The 24448-nt window shown below is 47.9% G+C and overlaps 2 protein-coding genes across 7 annotated transcripts; one reads left to right on the plus strand and one right to left on the minus strand.

Moving 5' to 3' along the window:
• Positions 1-173: 173 nt before the first annotated feature.
• dnaaf11 (dynein axonemal assembly factor 11) lies at positions 174-19254 on the minus strand. Of its 6 annotated transcripts, none has more exons than XM_068567879.1 (16): positions 18696-19254; positions 12741-12859; positions 11869-12314; positions 11328-11411; positions 10612-10779; positions 10206-10283; positions 9756-9928; positions 9503-9675; positions 9154-9318; positions 7128-7205; positions 6911-6976; positions 6377-6446; positions 5409-5504; positions 5141-5193; positions 4366-4527; positions 174-342 (listed from the first exon to the last, which is right to left on the minus strand). In XM_068567879.1, the coding sequence occupies exons 4-16, from the start codon at positions 11335-11337 to the stop codon at positions 267-269; spliced, it is 1368 nt and encodes a 455-aa protein (XP_068423980.1). In that variant the 5' UTR covers positions 11338-11411; positions 11869-12314; positions 12741-12859; positions 18696-19254; the 3' UTR covers positions 174-266. The 6 variants fall into 6 exon arrangements, with proteins under 6 accessions (XP_068423980.1, XP_068423972.1, XP_068423989.1 ...); XM_068567871.1 differs by lacking the exon at positions 18696-19254 and adding an exon at positions 15764-15936; XM_068567888.1 differs by lacking the exon at positions 18696-19254 and adding an exon at positions 15876-15891.
• On the plus strand, positions 11808-21674 carry LOC137803004 (zinc finger protein 721-like). The gene is made up of 10 exons (XM_068601250.1): positions 11808-12244; positions 12729-12829; positions 13410-13539; positions 13879-14542; positions 15689-16034; positions 16670-16730; positions 17219-18115; positions 19163-19552; positions 19938-20171; positions 20322-21674. The coding sequence occupies exons 1-10, from the start codon at positions 11989-11991 to the stop codon at positions 21173-21175; spliced, it is 3933 nt and encodes a 1310-aa protein (XP_068457351.1). The 5' UTR covers positions 11808-11988; the 3' UTR covers positions 21176-21674.
• The last annotated feature ends 2774 nt before the right edge of the window (positions 21675-24448 follow it).

Below are 24448 nucleotides of genomic sequence, written 5' to 3' on the forward strand. Positions count from 1 at the left end.
TATATATATAAATATATATATATATATATAAATATATATATATATATATATATATATATATATATATATATATATATATATATATATATATATATATATATATATATATATATATATAAAATCAATATTATTATAAAATATTAGGACATACTCAGGCGTTTCATATAATCATTCGATTACACCAACAGTTAGGCTTAGACAACAACAACAACAACAACAGTGAGGTTTATGTTGAGTGACAGATAAAACAACATGGACTTGTTGTTTCACACGGGGAACAAACAAACATCTGCTTCCTGTTGGTCGTGTTTCCGTCGTCGTGCTTCCTGGTTTCTGACGAGCCTGAAACACAGAAGACGTGAGCGCCCTCGCTAATTAAAATACAATAAACACTGATTCAATCAGCGCTATCCAGGAACTAAAATCCTCTACGTGATCACACACACACGCACACACACACACACACACACACACGCACACACACACACGCAGCTGAAGCACAGAACAGAGCAATCTTAAAATAGATGGATCGCGTGTCTCCGCGGCCTTTAGCAGTTCTTCCTAATCGTTTGTGGTCGGAGGATTGCACTAATTATCTGGATGAGAAACGGGCAGAAGGAGTCAGTAATTGAAAAAGCAATAACGTGAGTCTGGCCGGCTGCCGCTCGGCTGCGACACGCTTCACCTGGACCGCTCCAGCGTTTTCTCATGACATTCATCTTCACGCTGACGAGGTTTCTCTTTAGCTTCCAACTGCATGAAGTCTCCTGATGAGCGACAAGCAGGACGCTGCTCTGTAACCTCAACGGTGCGTTTAAGCAGCTTCAAGCAACCTCAGAGGGTAACGAGCCCCGAGGGAGCTGCAGGACCAAGAAACACCGGAACAATCCCCAAAACATGGAGAAAGATGTTGGCTATCAAATGAAACACAAGAATCAGAGCTCCAATAAGATGTCGTCCTCATGCACGACCTCTAAACACAACTCACAGAATACATAGGATTAGCGGTTAGCGGCTAAAGAGCTACAACCCCAAAACCACTTCCTGGTCAGCTGAAAACCAAAGCCAGAGGTTTTCTTCTTTTGTTTCCTCCTCACGTTTCTGAGTCCTTTCCGCTCGGCTCACATTTATAAAACCTCGTCATCCGTCACATGAGGAAGCTGCTGAACATTTCAATACCCAGCATGCCCCACTGAGACAATGTTTTGCCATAAAATAAGTAATGTTTCTATTTTTGAACCGAACAACAGAGTTCTTTGACCAAAACTCCTCCGAACAGGCCACGGCTTTGTTGTCTTGTGTTATTAGTTTGTGTGTTGTTGTTAAGGCCCTGGACTTCACACCAAACGGTGTTTTTGATGAATTTTGCTCAAATCATGTTCATAGTAATGATCAAGATATGCTATAAAAGTTTTTTTTTAAATTATACATATCATTCCCAAGAAAATTCAGAAAAAATCATATAAAAAACACAAGTATTGTAACTCAGGTGGCGTTCATACGACAGGAACACAGCTCAGTGTTGTTGATGGACTCAGATTCTCTTCTGGACATTTTACTGCAGAGTCCTTGAATTCTGTTGTTATTTCATCTCATACTCTGGTACACACACACACACACACACACACACACACACACACACTTCTTGTGTGTACTCTACCAGACAGCGCGAGGCGTTCAGGAGCGCTTCAGCGTGTCAGGACGTGGGGGAGCGTGATTGGTGTCGGACGAGGCGGCGATCAATAACTCCGTGAGAGGGAAGAGAATCCATCATTCCAGCAACTCCACCGGCTGAGAGGGACGCGCCGCGAGAGCCCGTCCATCCTGCAGGCGCCGCCGCGGTCACAGGTTCGACTCCCACCGCGGGACGGTCCGCTCACAGCTAACGCTAAAGCTAACGTGTCAAACACACTTGTGGCGTCTTCGTGCAACACTGGGACGCAGCTCAACAACCCCTCTTCTGAATATCACACAGCCAGGAGCATGCTGGGTAGTGGAGCAGCCTCAGGTCCTTGCTGGGTTAGCTTAGCTTAGTTTAGCTTCCCTCTCCTCGTTAGCCACCTAATGGTAAACTCTCTTTTGTTAGATATTATACAAACCGTTAGGGAAGCTAGCAGCAGCGCTAGCTGGCTACAGCAGGGAGCTAGCAGGGAGCTAGCAGAGAGCCAGCAGGAGCTAGTGGGAGTTTTTTTCTCTAAACCCATTGAAGAAGTTTAGTGGAACGTTTTATTAGATTCATGAAACTCTGAAGCGGCTCCAGAAGAAGAACAGAGACTTCTTCAGGTTTCATAAACAAACAGAGACGTTCATCTCATTAAAGCAGTTTGTGACGCCGCGTTCAGGACGTTTCTGTCCCGTGTGGGCGTGTTCACGGCCTGGAGGCGTGTTCACGGCCTGGAGGCGTGTTCACGGCCTGGAGGCGTGTTCACGGCCTGGAGGCATTGGCGTGTGTTGTGGTCGTTCCCGCGCAGCAGGCTCTTTGTTCAGCGCCCGGCTGGTGAATAATGGACGGCGTGACGGCGTGGTGTTGTTTCTGGAGCGACCAGGAAGAAGCTCAGGACGCATGTTTTATTCACGCGCTGCGTCCGGCTTCCACAACGCGAGGTGAAGACGCTCAGAGCCGAGTCCAGAAAATAATACTGACTTACTAGAATACTGTGATTACTGGATGACATTCTGCATGTATGTCTGTACAGAAAAAAGAAAAGGCTTCTCTTCAGTGGCGTCCTTTGAAGACGCTACAGAGCCGCTGTCTTCATGACTTTCAGACAGCAGGAAGCAGCTTCACCCACTTCAAAGCTTCAGTTTCAACTGAAACAACAAGACGAGCAGGAATAAAAACAGAATCCCCGACATCAGCACTTCCTCTCGGCGAGAGCGTCTTCAGAGCGGCGAGCGTCCGGTTACTCCACGTCTCCTCGCTTTCCCCGAGATGAACCCCAAATGATCCTGATCTCGTTCCTGGAGCCACAAACTCAGCCACAAAAGAACTGCAAATGCACACAGAAAGACTCACAAATGCACACAGAAAGACTCACAAATTGTGAGTCTTTCTGTGTGCATTTGTGAGTCTTCAGAAGTAGACAAAGTGCATCTTCCTGGTAGAAAGTGTCTGTGATAGAAGAACGACTGAGTACAGTTTGAGCGCTGAGCTTCCTGGAGAATCCTGAGGTTGTATAGAAGGTGCAGGTGTCGCTGTGTGTGTGTGTGTGTGTGTGTGTGTGTGTGTGTGTGTGTGTGTGTGTCTCCAGAGAGACGGTCGCAGCCTCAAAGCCGTCATGAATCAAGCCGCTCGCGTCTCCGGCCGCATGAAAGATGTCTGCTGCTGTCGGAGCCGCAGATACGACGATTCAGCACAATGCTAATGCTAACGCTAACGCATCAATCTCACCGCGGAGAGACCAGGACCTCCACCAGGTACCGAGGTCTCTCTCCTGACCACCAGGGGGCGACTCCTCTGGTTGTATAGAAGTCTGTGTGTGTGTGTGTGTGTGTGTGTGTGTGTGTGTGTGTGTGTGTGTGTGTGTGTGTGTGTGTCAAGTTGCAAAACTCAAGAGCGGTACCGTGGTGGTGGTTACCATAACAACACTGCAGAGAGAGACAGAAACATGAGATGTTGCCCGTCAGCAAATCGGTGGTGACCTTTGACCCTGACGAGCCTTCCCAGAATGCACGGCTGTTTGATTCCCACATCTCCTGCCCCTCCCGTCACCGCAGAACTTTGATGTTGTTTGTTTGTTGTTTTTTTTCCAGGAAACAACAACAGCTGCAAAAATAAAAGCTGCACGAGCACCAAAATCTGCCGGACAATACGAGCGCCGCGGTCCAAATATAGAGCGGCGGCGTGAGGAGGGAGCGTCTCTGGAGGCGCTCTGAGCTGCTGGGCAGCAGAGGAGGGAGCGATCATGAGGTGACAGGAAGGAAAGGCAGCGAGCGAGGAGACGCCAAGGAGCCTCAAGGACACGAGCAAACTTCAGAGTGCACTTTGGACTCGTGTCCTCTGGGCCCCTCCCATCAGAGCCGAGAGGAGGAAGCAGAGGAAGCTGCAGAGGAAGCTGGAGAGGAAGCTGGAGAGGAAGCTGATTTGCACAAAGAAAGGACGAAAACTTAAATTTCTCCTTGAAGATTTGATTTATTGTTTTGTGCAACAGAAACACAACTTGTAGCTCGTGATGTCATCAAGAAGAGGAAGCTGAGCTGTGTGTCAGCTGGTGGAGCTTTACACCGTTTCTATGAATGTTAGAGTTTTCTAAACGGTTCAAACACGCTGGGATTCTCCTTCTACTCTCAGTAAATGAACCGTGTGGAACGAAAGCTTTGAGAAGAGTCTTAGAGTCTTAGAGTCTTTGAGTCTGTGAGTCTTACATCAGCGGCGGGACGTCGGGGTCGTCCACGAACCCGTCAGAGGAGCTGCTCCCCTCGGCGGTGGGCGGAGCCTCTTTGGCGCTTTGCGGCACGATGTGGGCGAGGTCGACAGTCGTGAGCCCGCCGGGGTTCAGCTGCAGCCGCCCGAGAACAACGCCTCTTCTGCCGGAGGAAACACGTCAGGGTAACAGCTTCATCCTCCTCTTCCTCCTCCTCATTTTATATTATTTATGTTTGTCATAAAATGCAACATTGCTTAATTTCACAATCAAAAAACATAACCAAGTCTCCACAGCCTTTAGCTACACGCTAGCATCGGCAGGCTAACACGATAGCATCAGCAGGCTAACACGATAGCATCAGCAGGCTAACACGATAGCATCAGCAGGCTAACACGATAGCATCAGCAGGTGAACACGCAGCGGACTTACACACGTTTTGTCTTCACACTTTCAATTTGAAAATAAACTATTTATTTAAGACCAAAAACAAAAGTTTGGCTGTTTTGAAGCTCAGCGTTTACGTTAGCTAACCATGTCGTAGCTTGTCCCAGACCAGAACTAAAGTCTTCATGTTCAGTGTTTCATGTGTTTTGATCAGTTTTGGTTGTTGTGTAGTAGTATTTCTTTACGCACACGTGTTCACATCGTCAACATGTTGTGTTATTTTAGCATAAAGAGTTTAAAACGTGTGAGACGACGTGAGCAGCGTTACAGGATCAGATGAGAGCTGAGGGAGTCAACATGTGGCCGAGGTCTGCAGAGGTCATCGTTACCTTTCTTCAGCTGGACGCGGGACGACCTTCATCACCTTGATTTCACCTTCAGCCTGAACAGACACACGCACAGACGCTTGTATTCTCTCTTTCTCCAGGAAGCAGATTCATCATTTCAGACTGAATGAACCTCGTGAACACATGAATACAACACATTTACACGACTTTTACACAACTTTGGGGACTTAATTTTTTTCCAGGCCTGGAAATAACATGTTTTCCAGGTTTTCCATGAGTGTACTAGCGCTGCTCCAGGCAGCGGGCGTACCCGGGCCATGGTGAGCAGCAGGTGGCCCGTGGTTTGGGACCTCTGAGCCGTGGAGCTGTCGGGCTTCACCTCGGCCGGCAGGACCACCTGAAACATCTGCAGAGAGAAGGATTCACAACTGAATTACAGATTAAGGGTCTGATCTGCTGACGCCCGCCAGCCTCACGGCTGCAGCCGTTAGCTTTCAGCTGATAGTCGTTAGCTGTTAGCTGTTAGTCATTAGCTGTTAGTCATTAGCTGATAGTCGTTAGCTGATAGTCGTTAGCGGGTCTTTTTATAGGAACTCTGCAGGAGAGACGCAGGGAGAGGATAACATCAGGATCAGAGCACCATCGATCAGAGCGCAGAAAGATCCACACGGGACGGAGGAGGAGGAGGAGGAGGAGGAGGAGGAGGAGCACTGTGCTCTCAGACGCGTAACGGTGACTCCGTCAGTCCTTCATGGCTTCAGAAGTCTTTAAATGTTTAAAGCTCTGAGTCGACACATCAGCGTGTAAATCACGAGCAGCCGTCCAATCAGGATCCATCAACATAACAAACAGCCTGAAGACGAGCAGGGAGACGAAGAGGAGCAGTGAGACGAAGAGGAGCAGGAAGACGAAGAGGAGCAGTGAGACGAAGAGGAGCAGGAAGACGAAGAGGAGCAGGAAGACGAAGAGGAGCAGTGAGACGAAGAGGAGCAGGAAGACGAAGAGGAGCAGTGAGACGAAGAGGAGCAGGAAGACGAAGAGGAGCAGGGAGACGAAGAGGAGCAAGGAGACGTCACCTGTTGATGGAGGAGCTTTAATCTGTCACAACAACACAGGTTCACTGTGACGTCTGATAAATCAAGAGAGATCATTTTCTGACAGTAGAAGTGGCTCACAATTGTGAAGTGGAATAAAGGGGAGGGACTAATACCAGGAAGTTGAATAAAGGGGAGGGACTAATACCAGGAAGTTGAATAAAGGGGCGGGACTAAGGCGTACCTTTCCTTTGACCTTGACTCTGGCGAAGGTCGGCTGGATGTCCACGTCCAGCAGGGAGGAGTCCAAGTGTCTGTGGGGGCGGGGCGCATGTTTAAACAGGAAGTGAGGTATGCTGGACAGGAAGTAGGTATTTGTATCTCCACAGTGACTTTAGAGTTGAAACTGAACAAGTCCTTCAGATAAACGTGTTTGATATAATACAGTACAATACATAATATAACATAACATAACATGACATAATATAACATGACATGACATGACATAATATAACATGACATGACATAGTATAACATAATATAACATAATATAACATAACATGACATAATATAACATGACATGACATAACATGACATAATATAACATGACATAATATAACATGACATGACATAACATGACATAATATAACATGACATAATATAACATGACATGACATAACATGACATAATATAACATGACATGACATAACATGACATAATATAACATGACATAATATAACATGACATGACATAACATGACATAATAAAGGTTTCCTACTTGTACACTTGCAGGTTCAACACGATCGTGTTGTTTTCTTCGTCTTCAGTGAGAGAGAAGTCCAGTCTGAACGCACACAGAGGAATACATTATGACAAAGGTACTAATACCACTTGTTAAAAATACTCTGTGACAGCAGCAGTACTAGTACAACGGTGTATAAATACTCTGTGACAGCAGTAGTACTAGTACAACGGTGTATAAATACGTTGTGTACTTGGGCTCGTTGACGTTCATGACTCGTCCATCAGCAGTGATCAGCGTCCTCGGGGCCTTCGGCTGCTTCTCCTCCCTCCTGCAGGGAGACGCAGCGCATGAATGAGAGAGTGTGTGTGTGTGTGTGTGTGTGTGTGTGTGGACTGACAGATGACAGGAGCAGAGTTATGAGGTCTTCGGGGTGAAGGAGAGAGCTACTTCTGCTGCAGACACACACACACACACACACACACACACACACACACACATTTAGGGCGGGGCTACAGGGTGATTGACAGGTCGACACCAGAGACGTGCACGGCGTCTCCACGTCTTCCTTGGTCCACATATGGTCGCTTCCTGTTCACTGGTTGCATAGAAAAAACAAGATGGCGACCTCGAGGCTTCAAAACGTCCACAAACCAACGACTTCACTCACTGACAGACAAAGAGACCGACATGAGTTTAAAGGCTGCTGTCGTGGATGTGAACATGTTGTGTTCATCCTGCTCGCTCATGTTGCCGTGCTAAGTACTGTAAAGTACTGACTGTAAAGTACTGTAAAGTACTGTAAAGTATTATATAGTATTGTGAAGTATTGGTCGGCCCCCTACGAGGTCGTCCATGTTGGAGTCTCCTTCCTCTTCCAGGTGAAACAGCCTGCATCTGACCTCAATTTTATGCACGGACAAATGTGTGTGTGTATTTCAACACACACACATTTGTCATTGTTCCTCCGTCTTTGTTGGATTTAATGGTAAAGACGGACGCCGTCGACCGGAATAACATCGCAACCGATCGGCTGATGGCTTGAAGTAATTTCCCAGGCGTAGTTTTCATTGTGTGTGTGTGTGCGTGTGTGCGTGTGTGTGTGTGTGTGTGTGTGTGTGTGTGTGTGTGTGTATTGGGGTGAAACAGAGGGCAAGTATCCACTTTAAAATACCAGACCAAGAGAATCACCTCCATCACCCCGAGGATTGTTCAAGGTCTCTGCTCCATGAATCCCCGTTCAGCTCCTATAAAGTATACTATATATATATATATATATATATATATATATATATATATATATATATATATATATATATATATATATATATATAGTATACTCGTCCGGCAGGGTCCCCGTACATGATAACGTTGTGTACTCGTGTGACGAAACACTTTCACACCCAAAGTTGATTAACGGCCATCTTTGTTTTTTTCACAACCAGTGAACAGGAAGTGACCATATATACATAAATACGCGTGTACATGTGTACATTAATGTATTCTGTCCTCACTATCGGCACACAGATCTTAAAGCCACTCGTTGAGGTTTCATTTGCTGGTTGAACGTTCTCGTCTTGCTCAGCGGTCGATGATTCAGGATTATTGTCGTCACGAATGTTAAGAACCAGAACAGAAGCTGCTCGACCCTCTGAGCCGCTGGCGTCTCTCGACTGAACACTTTGTTCTGAGCCGCGAGAGCCAACCGGAGAACTTCTCATTAACCCGACGGGTGAACCCTCGTCTGGTCCTTCCAGAGCACTTCCTCCACCGCGGTCATGTGACCAACGACACGACGCACTGACACGACCTCCTCTGAGCGGCTTCCACGAAGACTCCTGTGGTTGTATAGAAGTCTATGCTTCATGTGTTAGAGCTGCATTCTCTACCTCGCTCCTTCTCAGTCCTAATATTATCACTTCCTGTTCACTGGTTGTGAAAACAACAAAACTGGAACTTGAAGCTTCATAACGTCCACTTCTTCTTCTTCTTCTTCTTCTTCTTCTTCTTCTTCTTCTTCTTCTTCTGTGTTTTTACATATAAAACTGATAATAAGTTAAAACAAATGCAAATAAAATCTCAGCCTCCAGATTGTTTCACCAAATAAGAGCTCTTCTTTTCCAGCCGGCATGAAGGCGACGCCTCAGCTTTAGAGTAGTTTCTAGGCTTGCGATTGGCTGGGGTTGTAGCGCCCCCCAGTGGCCGAGAAGGGGGAGGAGCTGCGAAGCATAAAGAAAACAGACACACACACTCACACACACACACACACACGCGCTTACTTCTTCTTCCCCTTCTTCTTCTCCTCCATGTGGCGGTGAGCCTCCAGGCGAGACTCGGGGGTGAACGCACACGGTGTGTTCCAGAACTCCTGCTCACGCCGCTCCTCGTCCAGCTGCTCGTCCTCCTGGTTTTCCTGGTTCTCCTGGTTCTCCACCGGCGCTGCGCTGCAGAGATGGAGACGCGGCGGTGAGTAAACTATCTCCTCTACCAGGTCATGCTTCCCTCCATCCTGTGTCCTTGGATCCTTAAGCAAAGGATGTTTTGAACTCAAATGACACATGAGTTTTTCTTTTTACTTTCATACATCGCAGCTTGACCTTTGACCCTCTTCATGCCATTCGTACTCACCCCTTGGAGCCTGGCTTCCTCTCCTCGTCTCCTTTCTCCTTCATCGCCTCCTTCTCCGTGGCTCGCCTCCTCAGGTGCTCCTCCTCCTGCTTCCTCACTCTCCTCTTCGCCTGCTCCAGCCCTCGAGCGGCCTGCAGCCTCTCAGACCGGCTGATCTCCGTCCCGTCCAGCCACTGAGGAGACGATGCACACTGGTGTGTTCTTTATACACCTGGGTTAAGTTACCTGCAGGGTTAAACCTGGCTTAAGTTACCTGCAGCTGGGGCAGAGCCGCCACCACGTACTGCCTGTAGTCATCAAACTGATCACAGGGGTTTCCCACCAGGAAGAGCTCAGTGAGCAGCTCGTTGTGCTGCAGCGACAACACGCTGCTCACAAGACCCACAAAGTTCACCGTCAGGTCCAGCTTCTGGAGGCTCTCACAGCCTGGAGACAGACACACACACACACACACGCATGCACGCGCACACACACACACACACACACACACACACACACACACACACACACACACACACACACACACACACACACACGCAGTTCAATAACCGGCTCATTTATTGAATTTGTATAATTGTGTTAAACCTTCTACGCTTCAGACTCAGTGATTTAGCTGGTGTGTTTCAACATTAATAATTCAAGAATCCAAAGAGATGAACACACACAAACACACACGCACTAACACACACAAACACACACCAACCTTCAAGGTTTTCAATGACTTCAATGTTGTTCAAGGCCAGATTCAAATACTGCAGCTTCTTCAGGCGGCCGACGTTCTCTAGAAGCACAAAGAGTTATGATCATAGCTCATTGCTCATAGCTTATAGATCATAGCTAATAGCTCTGCAGGTAGAGGTTATAAAACATATCGTTATGATCATAGCTTATAGCTCGTATCTTGTAGCTCCTAGCTAATAGCTTGTAGCTCCTTGCTAATAGCTCCTAGCTCGTAGCTCCTTGCTAATATCTCCTAGCTCGTATCTTGTAGCTCTTAGCTAATAGCTCTTCGCTCAAAGCTAATAGCTCGTAGCTTGTATCTCCTTGCTAATAGCTCGTAGCTTGTAGCTCCTAGCTCCTTGCTAACAGCTCGTATGAGGCGTCCTCACCGATGCGAGCGATGAGGTTGCTCTGCAGGTAGAGGATCTTCAGGTCGCGGCACCAGCGCTCCAGGTGTTCGATCCTCTCGATGTCCTGCTGGTGCAGAGACACTTCCTCCAGGGAGAAGATCTCACACTCGTTGTGCTCGGCCCGCCGGCGGACCATGTCCTCCGTGACTGGACAACGACGGAACAACAACGTTAGAAAACAACCACAACGACACTCTGGATGAGATGGATGTTGTCACTAATGCGCCTGGTTTCTTTTCATACTCATGTGTAATTATTCTGGAGGAAGTCTGTAATTTAGACCAGAAAAGAGTCATCAACAATTACACAAAGACACAAAAAGACTTCAAAGAGACAAACACGACGTCCACAGAGACACAACATGACTAAAGAGAGACACACAAACAACATAAAGCAGAATAAACGTGACTGCTGAGAGAAACAGAGCCACTACAGGAGACCCACAACAACTACACAACAATAAAGTGTGTCTGGATGTATTACTGCTGTCACCCAACTGTTTTTCTAAGATCATGTTCATTTAAGGCTATTTGCTCCATGTGTTGTTCCATCTGCAGGACATTCTAAAGGCTCATTTATCAAAGTTAAACCAGTAAAGGAGTAGTATTCACTTTGTAAAGTATACCAATACTCATGAGTACACAGTAAAGCGTGTAGTTTAAACACGACAGCGGGAACAGAAGCGGTGTTCTTACTGTAGACCATGATCCTCTCTGTTGTCTGGCGTTGCCTAGGAGCGGACCTGGTGCTGCGTTCGTGTACCGTGGTAAATCCTACAACTACAAATAAAAGTATAACTATATTTGAGTTTGACTACATTTAGGAAAACAGAAATAAATGAAGGATCTAGCAAGCAGCATGATGTGTGTGTGTGTGTGTGTGTGTGTGTGTGTGTGTGTGTGTGTGTGTGTATGTGTGTGTGGTCATTGTGGAACTGCTACAGGATATATTAGATAGAGAGTTACTTTATGAATCCTACATTTAAACAATGTAACACATGTACAATACATAAAACACATTTCATAGAATAATGTAATACATGTACAACATATACAATTATTATTTCCACAAAATGAGCGTTAAAAAAAAAGAAATATAATTTAGCGTTTAAAAGGCCTCCTCTGAGCTTTTATTTTGAAAGTGGCATTACGGAAGTTGTTCCGTGAGACCACTTTTAGAGGAGAAGACAAACAACAAACAACAACATCCGGTATCCCCCTCCCTCCGGTCACCCACCTCGGTCCAACGGGAGGACGTTGTTCTCTCCCACCCTCTTTGAACGCACCAGGCGTGTTTCTTCTTCTTTTCCTTCTTCTCCTTCTTCTTCTTCTCGTGTTGATTTAATTCGCGCGCAAGATGACGTCCGACTGCGAGGCCTTGCACGCGCAGCTGACGTCCGTCATGGAGGCGCTGACCAGAGCCGCCGTGGCGGAGATCTGCGAGCTGGTGGCCGGCAGCTGCGCCGTGCTGCGGCTGGAGGTCGGCCGCAGCCACCGGGAGAACCAGGCGCTGCGGCGGCAGCTGCAGCTGATGGAGACCGTGGTGGCGGCCCGCAGCGCGGCGGGGCTGACGGCGGCGCCCGGGGGCGGCGGCTTTGTGCGTTTCTCTCCTGGTGAGTTCAAAACGTTTTCCTCCTCCAAGATGTGCGCCGAATGGAAGACTTTATCTTCAATATTCTGAAACTACACCGAGGCACGTGATTAAGATCACGTGACGTTACAGAAAAGTTAAACCATTTTTAAATTAGTTAGTTTATTGAGCCGAGTTCCTGATGTTTCCCACCTTTTTTAAATTTTGCCACAGAAAATAAGCTATAAATGAGCTACACATTAGTATTCACATACAGTAAACCCGATTAATGTTATGATGAAACATAGGTTTTGTGTCTTTGTTATTGTTTTGTGTCTTTGTAGTGGATGTGTGTCATTTGGGGCTTTGTGTCTCTCTTTGTGGGCTCTGTATTCAATGGTCTCTTTGCATGTGTACTGTTTGTGTACATTTCAGTCTCTTTGGGGTATTTATACACAGCAGTCTGCCCTGTACCTCCCACTGACAGCACAGAAACCAAGAAACCAGTACTGCTGTTTGTTTCCCAGAGCATGGCTTACCGGCCGAGGAGCAGCGGGGACATCTCAAGAGAAGTGTCAGAGTCCCCGTGATGGAGGCCACGACCGAGCTCACCCCCGACACCGAGCAGGTTGGCTTCCCCCGAACGTTTCCTCTGCACCTGAACAATGAGAGTCACATGGACGGGTTACTGGACGGGACTGCCGGGCTCAACGCCAACCAAATGTCACCCGAACAACAAGGAAGAGACTCGAAATGAACACAAAGAGACACAAAAGACTACAAAGAGACCAACACAACGACAAAGAGACGACAAACAGCTTACAACAATTAGCAAAAGCAGCAAAACAACCACAAAGACGCACACAATTAGTAAAAAAGAGACACAAAGTACCTGAAAACAACCATAAAAATACACCAAAGAGACTGAAATGTCCACAACACAACTACAAAGAGACTATTGAATACAGAGACGACAAAGAGACACACAAACACCCAAATGATACACACCCAGTACAAAGAGACAGAAAACAACCACAAAGAGACACAATATGACTGCAAAGAAACATAAAACAACAACAAAGAGACATTATATTGTTGGTCTTGTTGTAATGTGTGACTCTGCTGGCGGGTCGCTCTCCAGTGGAGTTTTTCTAGAAACTAAACCGAAGCAGGAGCCAGCTGACGGTTCCTTTCTGTTCTCCTTTCAGGGTTCTTCAGCAGCAGCTGCAGAGGAACCGGAGGACCAGGATGTAGTTTTGATCAAGGAGGAGATGGCGAAAGAGGAGAACCACGAGGACCACGAGGACCACGAGGAAGAGCTGCTGCTCAACGAGGACGGTGAGCAGCGACGCTAACGTTCGCTAACTCTAAACGCCAAAGTCTACAAACACAGAGAGGAAACCACTCTATTTTATTTTGTCGTTTTTAATTTTAGCTATTTATTTTGAAAGTCTGTTTTTGTTAAATTTTTAAATTTTTATTTTTTTCTGTTTTATTTGAAGTTTATTATTTTATACAAAGAAAATAAATTTGTCAAATCCATGTGTCACAGCATGGTAGCAGTAGAAAGCTAGCTAGCTAAGCGTACATAGTGGCAATAGAAATGTGTTGAACCGTCCTCTCTCCCAACACACACTTCTTTTAAGTCTGTTTCTTTGTTTGTTTGTTTGTCTGAAGGAACGGAGATGCAGCTGTCGGACACAGATGACGGTGAAGAAGGGTCCTCTGGGATGATGGTCCGCTCCGCGGCGGCCGCCATGAGGCTGTGGGACCCGAACAACGTGGACGACGGGCCGGCGGAGCATCGGGGGACCCTCGGCTCCTCGCCGGGGTCTCCGGGCGACTCTGAGGAGTCGAGGACTCGGAGGCCCTTCCTGTTCGGGCCCGGGTCCAGCCCCGCCTCGGAGCTGAAGCGGGGCACCGCCTCCCTGATCGGCTCGCTTCCCTACGACGGGGACCCAGACCCGTGCTCCTCGTGGACCGGCCGGGTCCTCCCGGGCACAGCGCCGGACCAGACCACCGCCGCCGGCTTCCCGCTGGACCCGCTGAGCCGGTTCTGCGGGGTCGATGGCGGCAGCAGCAGGCGCTGCTTCGTCTGCAGCTACTGCGGGAAGAACTTCACGTCGTCCCGCAGCCTGGAGACGCACCTGCGCGTGCACACGGGCGAGCGGCCGTACAGCTGCGCGCAGTGCGGCAAGCGCTTCACGCAGTCCGGACACCTGAAGACGCACCAGAGCGTGCACACCGGCGAGCGGCCCTTCGCCTGCCAGCACTGCGGGAAGAGGTTCGCCGGCAAGCAGAACCTGAGGATCCATCAGCAGAAGCACCACGCGGCTCAGGAGTAGCATTAACAACGTAGCGACAAAAATTTATAGTTATAGAAATATATATTTATATGTGCCTTTTTAAAACAAGATGTAAAGACTCAAACGGTACGACTGTTCCTTCAGACGTTCTAGAAGCTGAACGCGACCCAGAGAACCGCACGATGGACGTGAGTTCCTGCTGCCGCACGACGCTCGTGGATGTGTACCGGTTGGATCTGAAGTGTGTGTATCTGTGTGTGTGTGTGTGTGTGTGTGTGTGTGTGTCTGTGTGTGTGCGTGTTGCAGACGCAGAGTCACTCGCCGTGGCAACAGGAGGCGGCCACCAGGACTTCCCAGACGAGAGGCGTGACGGTGGAGGCCGAGTGTCTGGTGCAACAGAACAAGTTGGTCTGCATTGAGTTGGTGCTGATAAGATTTGTAAAAAAATAAATAAATGTGAAAAAAAACTGAAGCTGCTTTTTTTTTCTTGTTTTCACATCGTGTGTAAACGGAATGTTTTTAGACTGTTGGTCTTCATTCCAGTCATGGAAGAAGAACACGAGCAGGACGGTCAGCGTGGCGGCCATTTTTATTTGTGTCGGTGCGACCGCTGTAGCGAGCGGAACCTCCGCATAAACTTGACACACAGACACAGACACACACACATACAGAGTCCAAGAGAAGCACAAAGGCCTTCCATACAATAGAAGCACAAAGGCCTTCCATACAATAGAAGCACAATAGAACTGGTCCCAGTAACAAAACCACTCACACACGAGCAGCTTCTCACGACCTCATGATAGTTACACGTTTAAACCAACAAGGATTTACTTTTGAATATTCAGTAAACTATACATTAGGCTTTTGGATCATCTGATATTTTATAAACAAAAAGGTGTTAGTTTCAATATTTCACTGAGACTTTAAAGTGTGTGTGTGTGTGTGTGTGTGTGTGTGTAGAGATAGATAGATATGTATATATGTATATATATCTCGTGTGCATGTGCTCTGACAATGTGTCAAGTGTCACAACAATAACGTCAGGCTCTTATTTTGAAGGCGGCGGTGTTCTACCGGAAGTGCGAGTGAGGAGGCGGAAGTAGAGCGGAATAAATAACCCGTTTATCGTCTTTGTAGGTTCTCCCGTCCCCCGGTCATCTAACGGTGCTCTAACGCTCCCGGTCCTCGCTCGCGATGGCCGCCCTGAGTAGCAGAGCTGTGCGCGAGCAGCTCTGCGTCATCATGGCCGCCCTCACCAAGGCGGCGGTGGCGGAGATCTGCGGGGTGGTGGACGAAGGGTACGCGGTGCTGCAGCTGGAGATCAGCCGCGGCCGCCAGGAGAACGACGACCTGCGGAAGAAGCTGCACCTCATCGAGTCCATCGTGGTCCGGGGGGGCGGCGGCGGGAAGGCGGCGGCGGAACCGGAGGAACCGGAGATGGTCCCGGTAGCGGAGGGGGGCGAGCAGGGGCGGGAAACCCCGCAGCGGGACGGGGACGCAGGAGGCGTCGTGGAGCTGCGGGAGGAGGTGAGCCCTCAGCCGGCCTGGCTCTCTGATCCACCCCGGTCACACTCATCGGTGGAGATACAATAAATACATACTTATTATTATTATTATTATTATGATTATTATTATTATTTATATTTTATAACTGTCATAAATAAGAAACCCTGTCAGCGTCTCCAAGTAATGACGAGGTATTTAAATTAATAATTAATTGTAAAAGTTTCTCATTGTTTTTATTACTACGGTTATTATCTTTATTACTAATTATTTTATCAAGTTAGTTTTTAGGACAAATAACTAAGTTATTATTTACAATTCTTTTTTATAACTAAGTTACTATTTCTGACAATTTTTTCATATAACTTAGTTATTTTTATAACTTATTTTATGACAGTTAAGTAAAAAACAAATAAAGATTACCATTATTTTTACATAATAACGATGTTTGCATGTTTTAATCCAGCGTTAATGCCATCGTGCGGTTTTAATTGAGCTCCTCATTAAAACTTTAATTCAGGCCTTCAGGCCCGACAGTGTGCACGTTATCCTCTTTCCTTCTCGTGCTCTAATCCATATTTCATGTGTTACTTGCCTGCTTGTAGATTATGATTTATTGAGTATTGCTTTAATAACGTCCTCCATAAACTCGTCTCCAGCTTCCAGACGTGGTGTTGATCAAAGACGAAGACTCCGACAGCAGCAACGGCTTTGAGGAAGGTGAGCGTTGACGACACACGGGGTTTCTCACCCTCTGGGTCAGGGGCCCGACGCCGGCTCGCTGGAACGTGTTCTTGGCCGTGTCACATCGCTTATCCGTTTAATATCTTGTGTATTTACACATATTCAACAACGCCCAAATGATTCAGGTACTCGTCGCTCTACCGACGGAAAATTATGCGCCGTAATTCCTACTTATTATTTATCAATATTATATATAATCTATCTGAATAGTTTAGTTGTTTAAACTTGAGTAGTTTCCTGTGAAGAGGAAAGTTTATTTTGAAAAGACCGTATTTGTCTAACGAGGGGAAATTGCCACGTGTTGCTGGACTTTTGTAGAAGAAGAAAAGATTTTAAAAACAGAGTAACTTGTGGTTGTGTTGATTTGTTCGTGTCGTTGTTGTTGTCACTTCACAACATGTGGTCATCTAAACAATCCAGGCGTGGACCACAGGGTGTTTTCAGCATTTCTTCTTCTCTTCTAGAAAACCCGGCAGCGGCTGCAGCCGGAGAGCACCGGCGCACCAAGAGGCGCTGGCCGAGCGGCGGAGACGCCGGCAGGAACAGGAAGTCGTCGTGTTCGCCGATAGCCGAGAAGAAGAGCGTGACCGTCTACAGCCTGGACTCCCCTCGCGGCGAGCCGGGCTTCTCCGGGCGGCTCGGCGCCGACGAGACGGAGGCCGGCGAGTCGGTCTGCTCCTACTCCTCTCAGATGGACCCGGACGTCCAGCTGGTCCACCGGGAATGCTCGCTGGCCGCCGCGCCCGGCTCCAACGACAGACTGCCGTACTTCGGCGGCGGCTCCCTGATGGAGTCCCCCACCAACCGAGAGCTGGACCTCAGCCTGACGTGGACCAAACCGTCCAAGGGCCTCGGCCACGCGGCCTTTCCTCAGTTCCACCACAACGAGAACCCGGACGGCGGCGACGCCTTCGGGCTCAGGATGATCAGCGTCACGGGCTCCATCTCTGCCGACTGCCAGCTGTCGGAGGGCAGCAGCTTCGAGTACGAGGACGGCGGCGGCGGCGGCAGCGACATGATGAACTTCGCCGCGTACCGGGACGCGGCGGGTCGAGCGCAGCTCTGCGACGGCGGCGGGCCGCCGGGCGCCCGGGCCAAACGCTACGCGTGCGCCGTCTGCTCCAAGTCGTACGCCACCACCCAGAACCTGGAGGTGCACATGCGCATCCACACGGGCGAGAGGCCCTTCTGCTGCGCCCAGTGCGGCAAGAAGTTCACGCAGTCGGCTCACCTGAAGTCGCACCTGAGCGTGCACTCGGGGGAGCGGCCGTACGCCTGCGCGCTCTGCTCCCGCAGCTTCATCGTCAAGTACAGCCTCAAGCTGCACATGAAGAAATGCCACGGCAGCGTCCTGAGCGACTGAACCCCCGTTCAAGGAAAAGTTCAACAAAGCTAAAAGGTTTTAGAAAGTATTTATAGATTGAAGCACGTTCTGCTTTGACGGGATATTTATTCATTTAACTTGTTTTTTAAGGACAAAAACAACATGTTGATTCTTCACCTGTGGAATGAGACGTTTGCATCGGTCGAACTAAACGAGACTTTAAGGACGTGGTCTTGGCCTTCACGACAGCTTTCTGGTTGTTTTTTATTCTTAAAACTCCAATTAATGAAATGGAGACGACACAATCAGCTGATCAGAGCGTCATCCAACACAAGGTGCTTCTGGAATGAAAGCTAACAGTTGCTAATGAGCTAATCCATCATGTTACACTATATAAACCATGAACACCAGTTGTGTAAAAAATCTAAAACACTATGAGTCATGTCTCGTTCCTGGTTAATAAAACTGCTTCCAGTCAGTTATTTCATTGAGATGAATTTGTTGCATGTCACACGAGGAATTTCAGGGATTTATAGTTATTTAAACCCAAAGCTGCGAGAAACGATCAGCTGGAGCAGAAACTATTGGTTTTAAATGGAAATCAAAAGGTTGTTTACCTGCAACATGAAGACAAGCTGCTGGTGGATCACAGCAGAGAGATGCAAAGCCACGACGGAGAGATGCAAAGCGACAACAATAAGCAGCGCAGTGGCACTGAAGAGACAACATTCTCTGGTGGCTCGTGACCGTATTTGTGAGCTTTCCTAGTTTTTGGTGGTAACTTGTGTTTTTAACCAAAAGATGAAACCATGAATAAAGAGTTGGGACTTCATTCAGAGCCATTAAATGCAGCATGTCCTCAGCGTCTCGGCTCATTTTAGAACTGAAATGCGTTTTGACGCTACTTGTCAGATGACACTTCGCGCATGCGCACTCCGGGTTGTGTCGTCGTCGTTCTCCCCTCGCATCACTTCCTGGTTTGTCTCGGGACTGTTTACATCAGGCTCGAGCTCTACACTCAGACGGAGCGGGGCGCGTGCGTTTCAGTTCGAGCCCAACCGAGCCACGACCCGGTGACCGGACCGTGCGGGTTTTAACACGCGCGCGCGCGTTGGATTCTTCATTTGTTGTGTCGTAAACATGTCTCCGGCCGCCACCATCCACGCGCAGCTAGCCTCCATCATGGAGGTGCTGGCCAACGCGGCGGTGGCGGAGATCTGCGCGCTCGTGGACAGCGGCTACGCGGTGCTGCAGCTGGAGATCTCGCGGAGCCGCAAGGAGAACGACGGGCTGCGGAGGAAGCTGCGGCTCACGGAGCTCAGGGCCGCCCGCGCGGCCGCCGTGCGCGTTGCCGCGGCAGGCGGCGCAGGCGGCGGCGGGAACGCGCTGATGATGCTCGCGAGCGGCCGCGCTCGAGCCCAGCTGCCCGCTCATCACCCGGGAAACGGGCCGAGGAGGAGCGGAACACCGGGAGGTAACGTAATGTGCCGAGTGAGGGGTCCTTCCAGGAGCCTGATCACAAATACACACACACACACACACACACACACACACACACACACACACACACACACACACTTCAATATTCATACATATTGTTTATATTATCAATTATATATATATATAAATATATATATATTCACTTGTTATACATACATCATTTATATTATATGTAATTAACTTGTGTTAATTACATATTGTGAGTGTTAGTTTTCATGTCGCTGTCATTAAGATGTCTTGGAAACCTCTCTCGAGTAGATGAAGCATGAAGATAGTCTTCCTGATTGATCTGATGCTGAGCTTCATTTATTTATATTTTATATAATATCATATTTTTTATTTATTTCAAACACAAAAAGCATTCAAAAGACCGACGCCCAGCAGACCCGTAACCCCGGGCGAGGCGAGGTGCTCCGCGGGGTCCACCCAGGAGGCCCCCGACCCGGCCGCCGCCGCCACGGGGACGCTGAGCGCAGGAACGACCACGCTGACGGCCACGGTGATCAAAGTGGAGGACGACGAGGAAGAGGAGGAGCAGCAGCAGCAGCAGCAGGAGGAAGAGGAGGAGTCCTGGTCCCAACCTGAGCAGGACAGTGAGTACAGCTGCAGGAGATGAACACTTTAGTCAGCAGGTCGCCTGAACACTCAAAATGGCTACAAAGAAGAACCTGTACCAGAGCTCACGTCTACATTCCTGAAAGCGTTAAACGTTGACAATCTGCTTTTCTTTTGGTTTCCTCCAGAAGACTTTTGCTGCATCGTTGACGAGCAGGCGCCGGAGACGGAAGCCCCGCCCCCGCTGACCAAACAGGAAGCAGCCGACGAAGGCGGCGGCTCGTCTCGTCCCTGGGCGAGCGGGGAAGGCGGACCCTCGTTCGTCCAAAAGCCCGTCGGCAGCGCCACCCAGAGGCCGGAGGCCGGCAGCTACGACGGCCTGATGTACGAGCCGCAGCTGCAACACGGCGGCGCCCTCGGTACCCAGAATCCTTTGAGCGAGGACGCCGGCTGCTCCTACGCCAGTGTTTCCGCCGCGTCGGACTCGGCCGGCGGCTTCCCCTTCACCATCAGTGAGGTGGTCAGTCTGTCGGCGGCGGAGCGGCTGCAGCTGGCGCCGCCCACTGAGAAGCTTCCCTCCAGGAAGGAGGCGACGGAGAGACTCCATGCGTTCACCAGGAGGGACCGCTGGAGGCCTCCGGGCGCCGGCGGTGGCGGCGACCGGGAGGACGGCGCCGGCAAGACGTTCACCTGCAACTTCTGCGGCAAGACTCTGGCCTGCCTGAAGAACCTGAAGACGCACATCCGGGTCCACACGGGCGAGAAGCCCTTCGTCTGCCCGCTCTGCCGCAAGTGCTTCTCCGACTCCAGCAACCTGAAGCGCCACCAGAGCGTGCACACCGGCGAGAAGCGCTACGGCTGCGTGCACTGCGGCAAGCGCTTCGCCCAGTCGGGCTCCCTGAAGGTGCACATGTCCGTGCACACGGACTGCAAACAGTTCAGGTGCGCCTTCTGCGGGAAGACCTTCATCTCCGGGAGCCACCTGCGGCGACACGTCACCGTGCACGCCGGGGAGAAGAGGTTCACGCCCACCTTCCAGTGACGGCGGCGGCGGCGTGGACGATGTGGACGATGTGGATGATGTGGACGATGTGGACCGCACAAACGTTCAGAAAATCTAAACTGATGCACAGAAAACTTCACTGGTGGATTACGATGTCGTGATGCTGCGTTCACAAGAAACACACTGACAATTTATCAAGAAGTACACACACACACACACACACACACACACACACACACACACACACACACACACACACACACACACACACACACACACACACACACACACACACACCAAACATTTTATGTTATTTACTCGAGTGATAAATTGTCAGCGATCGTAATCGACCAATAAAGTTATATTTTATATTTTATATAATGAGTGAAACTTGGCGTCACTTTGTGTGTGAACGCTTTCTAGAACTTTATTTCATGGTTGACGTTTGGTCGTTTTATTATTTTGATGACTTGATGTTTTTATTTGCGTGTTAATGTGTCATTAAAGTGAAAGAGTTCAGAGCTTTGTTGTTGTTGTTGTTGTTTCTCTGCTGGCAAAGAACAACTTTAACTTATTGATCACATGATGTTTCTGGATTACTGCTGCAGAGATAAGCCCCGCCCCCTGCAGACAAACGTGCAGCTAACACATGATCACGTCATGGTCAGCGATAATAAATGACTGCATAAAGTTCAGTATTAATAATAATGAAATATTCCTTTTTCTTTGTGTATTTCTGTTTTGTACTAGTTTGTTTCTTCATCTGACAAACACACACAAACACACACACACACAGTTTGTCTTCATATTTCATCATTTAATGGACGGTAAACATTCATTTTGACTCCACATGAAACAAAAGCAGTAAAGTGACGTAAAGCGCAGCGCCCTCTGCAGGCCGGAGGCGGCACCTCAAAGTGCTTTTTGTCAATTTATTGATTCACCTACGTGATCGACACGCTGACATCATGTGATCACCTGACGCAGACATCATGTGATCACCTGACGCAGACATCATGTGATCACCTGACGCAGACATCATGTGATCACCTGACGCAGACATCATGTGATCACCTGACGCAGACATCATGTGTTCATCTGCTTCCTGTCAGCGTGTGGTCAGTCTGGTGTCGCTCAGGCGTCGCTTTACGTTCCATTCTTTAGTTTTCACACTTTAATAAAACAAAAATTATAAGTACAAAAATTATAAGTGTTAGAACCAGAATGTTTCCATCAATGGAAACGTGTGTGTGTGTGTGTGTGTGTGTGTGTGTGTGTGTGTGTGTGTGTGTGTGTGTGTGTGTGTGTGTGTGTAACACAAAGAGCTTATCTAAAAGGTTTAAATCACATTAAATTTGTCTTATATAAAAAGTTAAATGTTACAAACTCTTAAAACGTGATAATGTAACGCTGCATGCTTTTGATACATAAATAATATTCCCGCTCTTTTTGCTCCACTTTGGTCTCCAGCAGCTAAAATCTGGCTCTGTTTTCATTAATAAACCAGAACCGCAGCTGAAAACAGGAAGTGCAGCTGTAGATGCAGAAAGAGGTGCAGAGGATATTAAACATATTCGTGCGATATAGATTCACTCGTTTGGCACTTTGAGGGAACGAACAGGCGAGTCCTGATTCTCTGGACCTTCACGGTCAGACCAGCGTTTCAAAAGAGAAGCTCGTCACGTCGGCGCCGCCATGCCACGACCACGTCAGAGGAGAAGCTCTCGATGGACTTCCTGTTTTAACTCCTGAGCGACGAGCTGGACGCCTCACGAAGCGCCAGCAGTGAGAAAACACTCAGACGTGTTGAGCTTCAGCACCTCAGGGTCCAACGTTCATATTTTAGGGCCTTAATCACATTTTTAGACGCGGTGTGTGTTGTAATATACTGATTAATATATTACACTGTATCTCAGCATCATGCTCAGCATCACGTTTGTTTTAGTCGAGCTAGCTGGCTTTAGCCCGCTTCGTTAAATCATAGCATGCTAGGTCGCTAACTTTGTTTTGTTGCATACATGCTAGCTGACGGTGCCGCCATCTTGGATTTTGACCGTCACCATGTTGTTGTTTTTTTTGCAACCAGAGAACAGGAAGTGACCGTATCGGAGATTCACACGTGACGTGACCGCGGCGTGATTATCAGGACTCACTTATTAGCTGCTAATAACGACACAATAAAGCGTTTAGAGCTCGTCTCTCACTTTGAGGCCCAAACATGATTGAATCTAAAAAATAGAACTTTATAAAGTTAAAACCTTTTAAAGACACAGTTCTTCTTCTTCTTCACGTTTCGGAGCCAAACTTCTTACAAACATTAATTTCTCTTTTGAATCATTGCTTCCTGTATGAGAACAATCTTTGGTTTCAAAATAAGAGTCCAACAAGCCTGAAGAACACGACTCACGCAGGAGTTGAACATTTGTATGTTTTTCCCGCCAAAATACTAAAGCTACGCTAAGCTAAGCTAAGCGCGTCCTGAATATCCAACAAACCAATTTACAGAAAAAGGTTCATTTTGTCAAAAGATGCAAAAACATTTCTTTAAAATGAACTTCATACATTTTATATTTTGAATATTGTTGGACGACTTTGCATTTTTATATTTTTCATATCAAATATTCCACCAATATTCACAGTTTGATTCATTCATTGATTTCCTCACTGTAACAATGTGTTAGTAAATATATTAAATTTGTATTTTTCTAAATTTCAGATCTAAAAACACAACTAAACGCAGTAAACTCCTCCCGCCTGCTCCGCCCCGCAGGAGAAATCAGTTTTAATGTTTCAGCTGCTCGTGAGGTTTAAATCCAACACGACCCTGTAATATAGTGATAATATTAATAATTATTATTAATATTATTATTCTGTGTCTGCTCTGATATAAAAGGCACTTTAACAGATGAAGAGTTTTACTCCAAAATGCCACAGAGACAAAACTCTGGATCGAATGTGATGACGTCGTGTTTTAAAAGAAGAAGCAGCGTCTTCATTACCGGCTGCGCTGAAGTGAACGTCATGTGACGTTTATCTGAGTTTAAAGACCTCTGATTGGCTTAAACTCCGTGAGCATTAACACTTAATGAGTTATGCAGGATTGTCCTTGGCCCCGCCCACCGACCTGTCAATCAGGCGATGTCGTCAAACTAAACGTCCGTCATCACCTTCGTCATTTCAAAAGAACATTTGCACCATCCAGGAAGCCACGAATCAGATTTTCACAATAAAAGCGGAGCCAGTGAGCTGAACTGTCTCGTTACTTTCCTTCTGGAATAAAACTCTTCAGGACTTCCAGGTCGACTCCTCCTT

This window comes from Clinocottus analis, unplaced genomic scaffold (assembly GCF_023055335.1).
Source record: "Clinocottus analis isolate CAN_PGR_092001 unplaced genomic scaffold, fCliAna1.0.p SCAF_11, whole genome shotgun sequence".
In the NCBI taxonomy this organism is placed as follows: Eukaryota; Metazoa; Chordata; class Actinopteri; order Perciformes; family Cottidae; genus Clinocottus; species Clinocottus analis.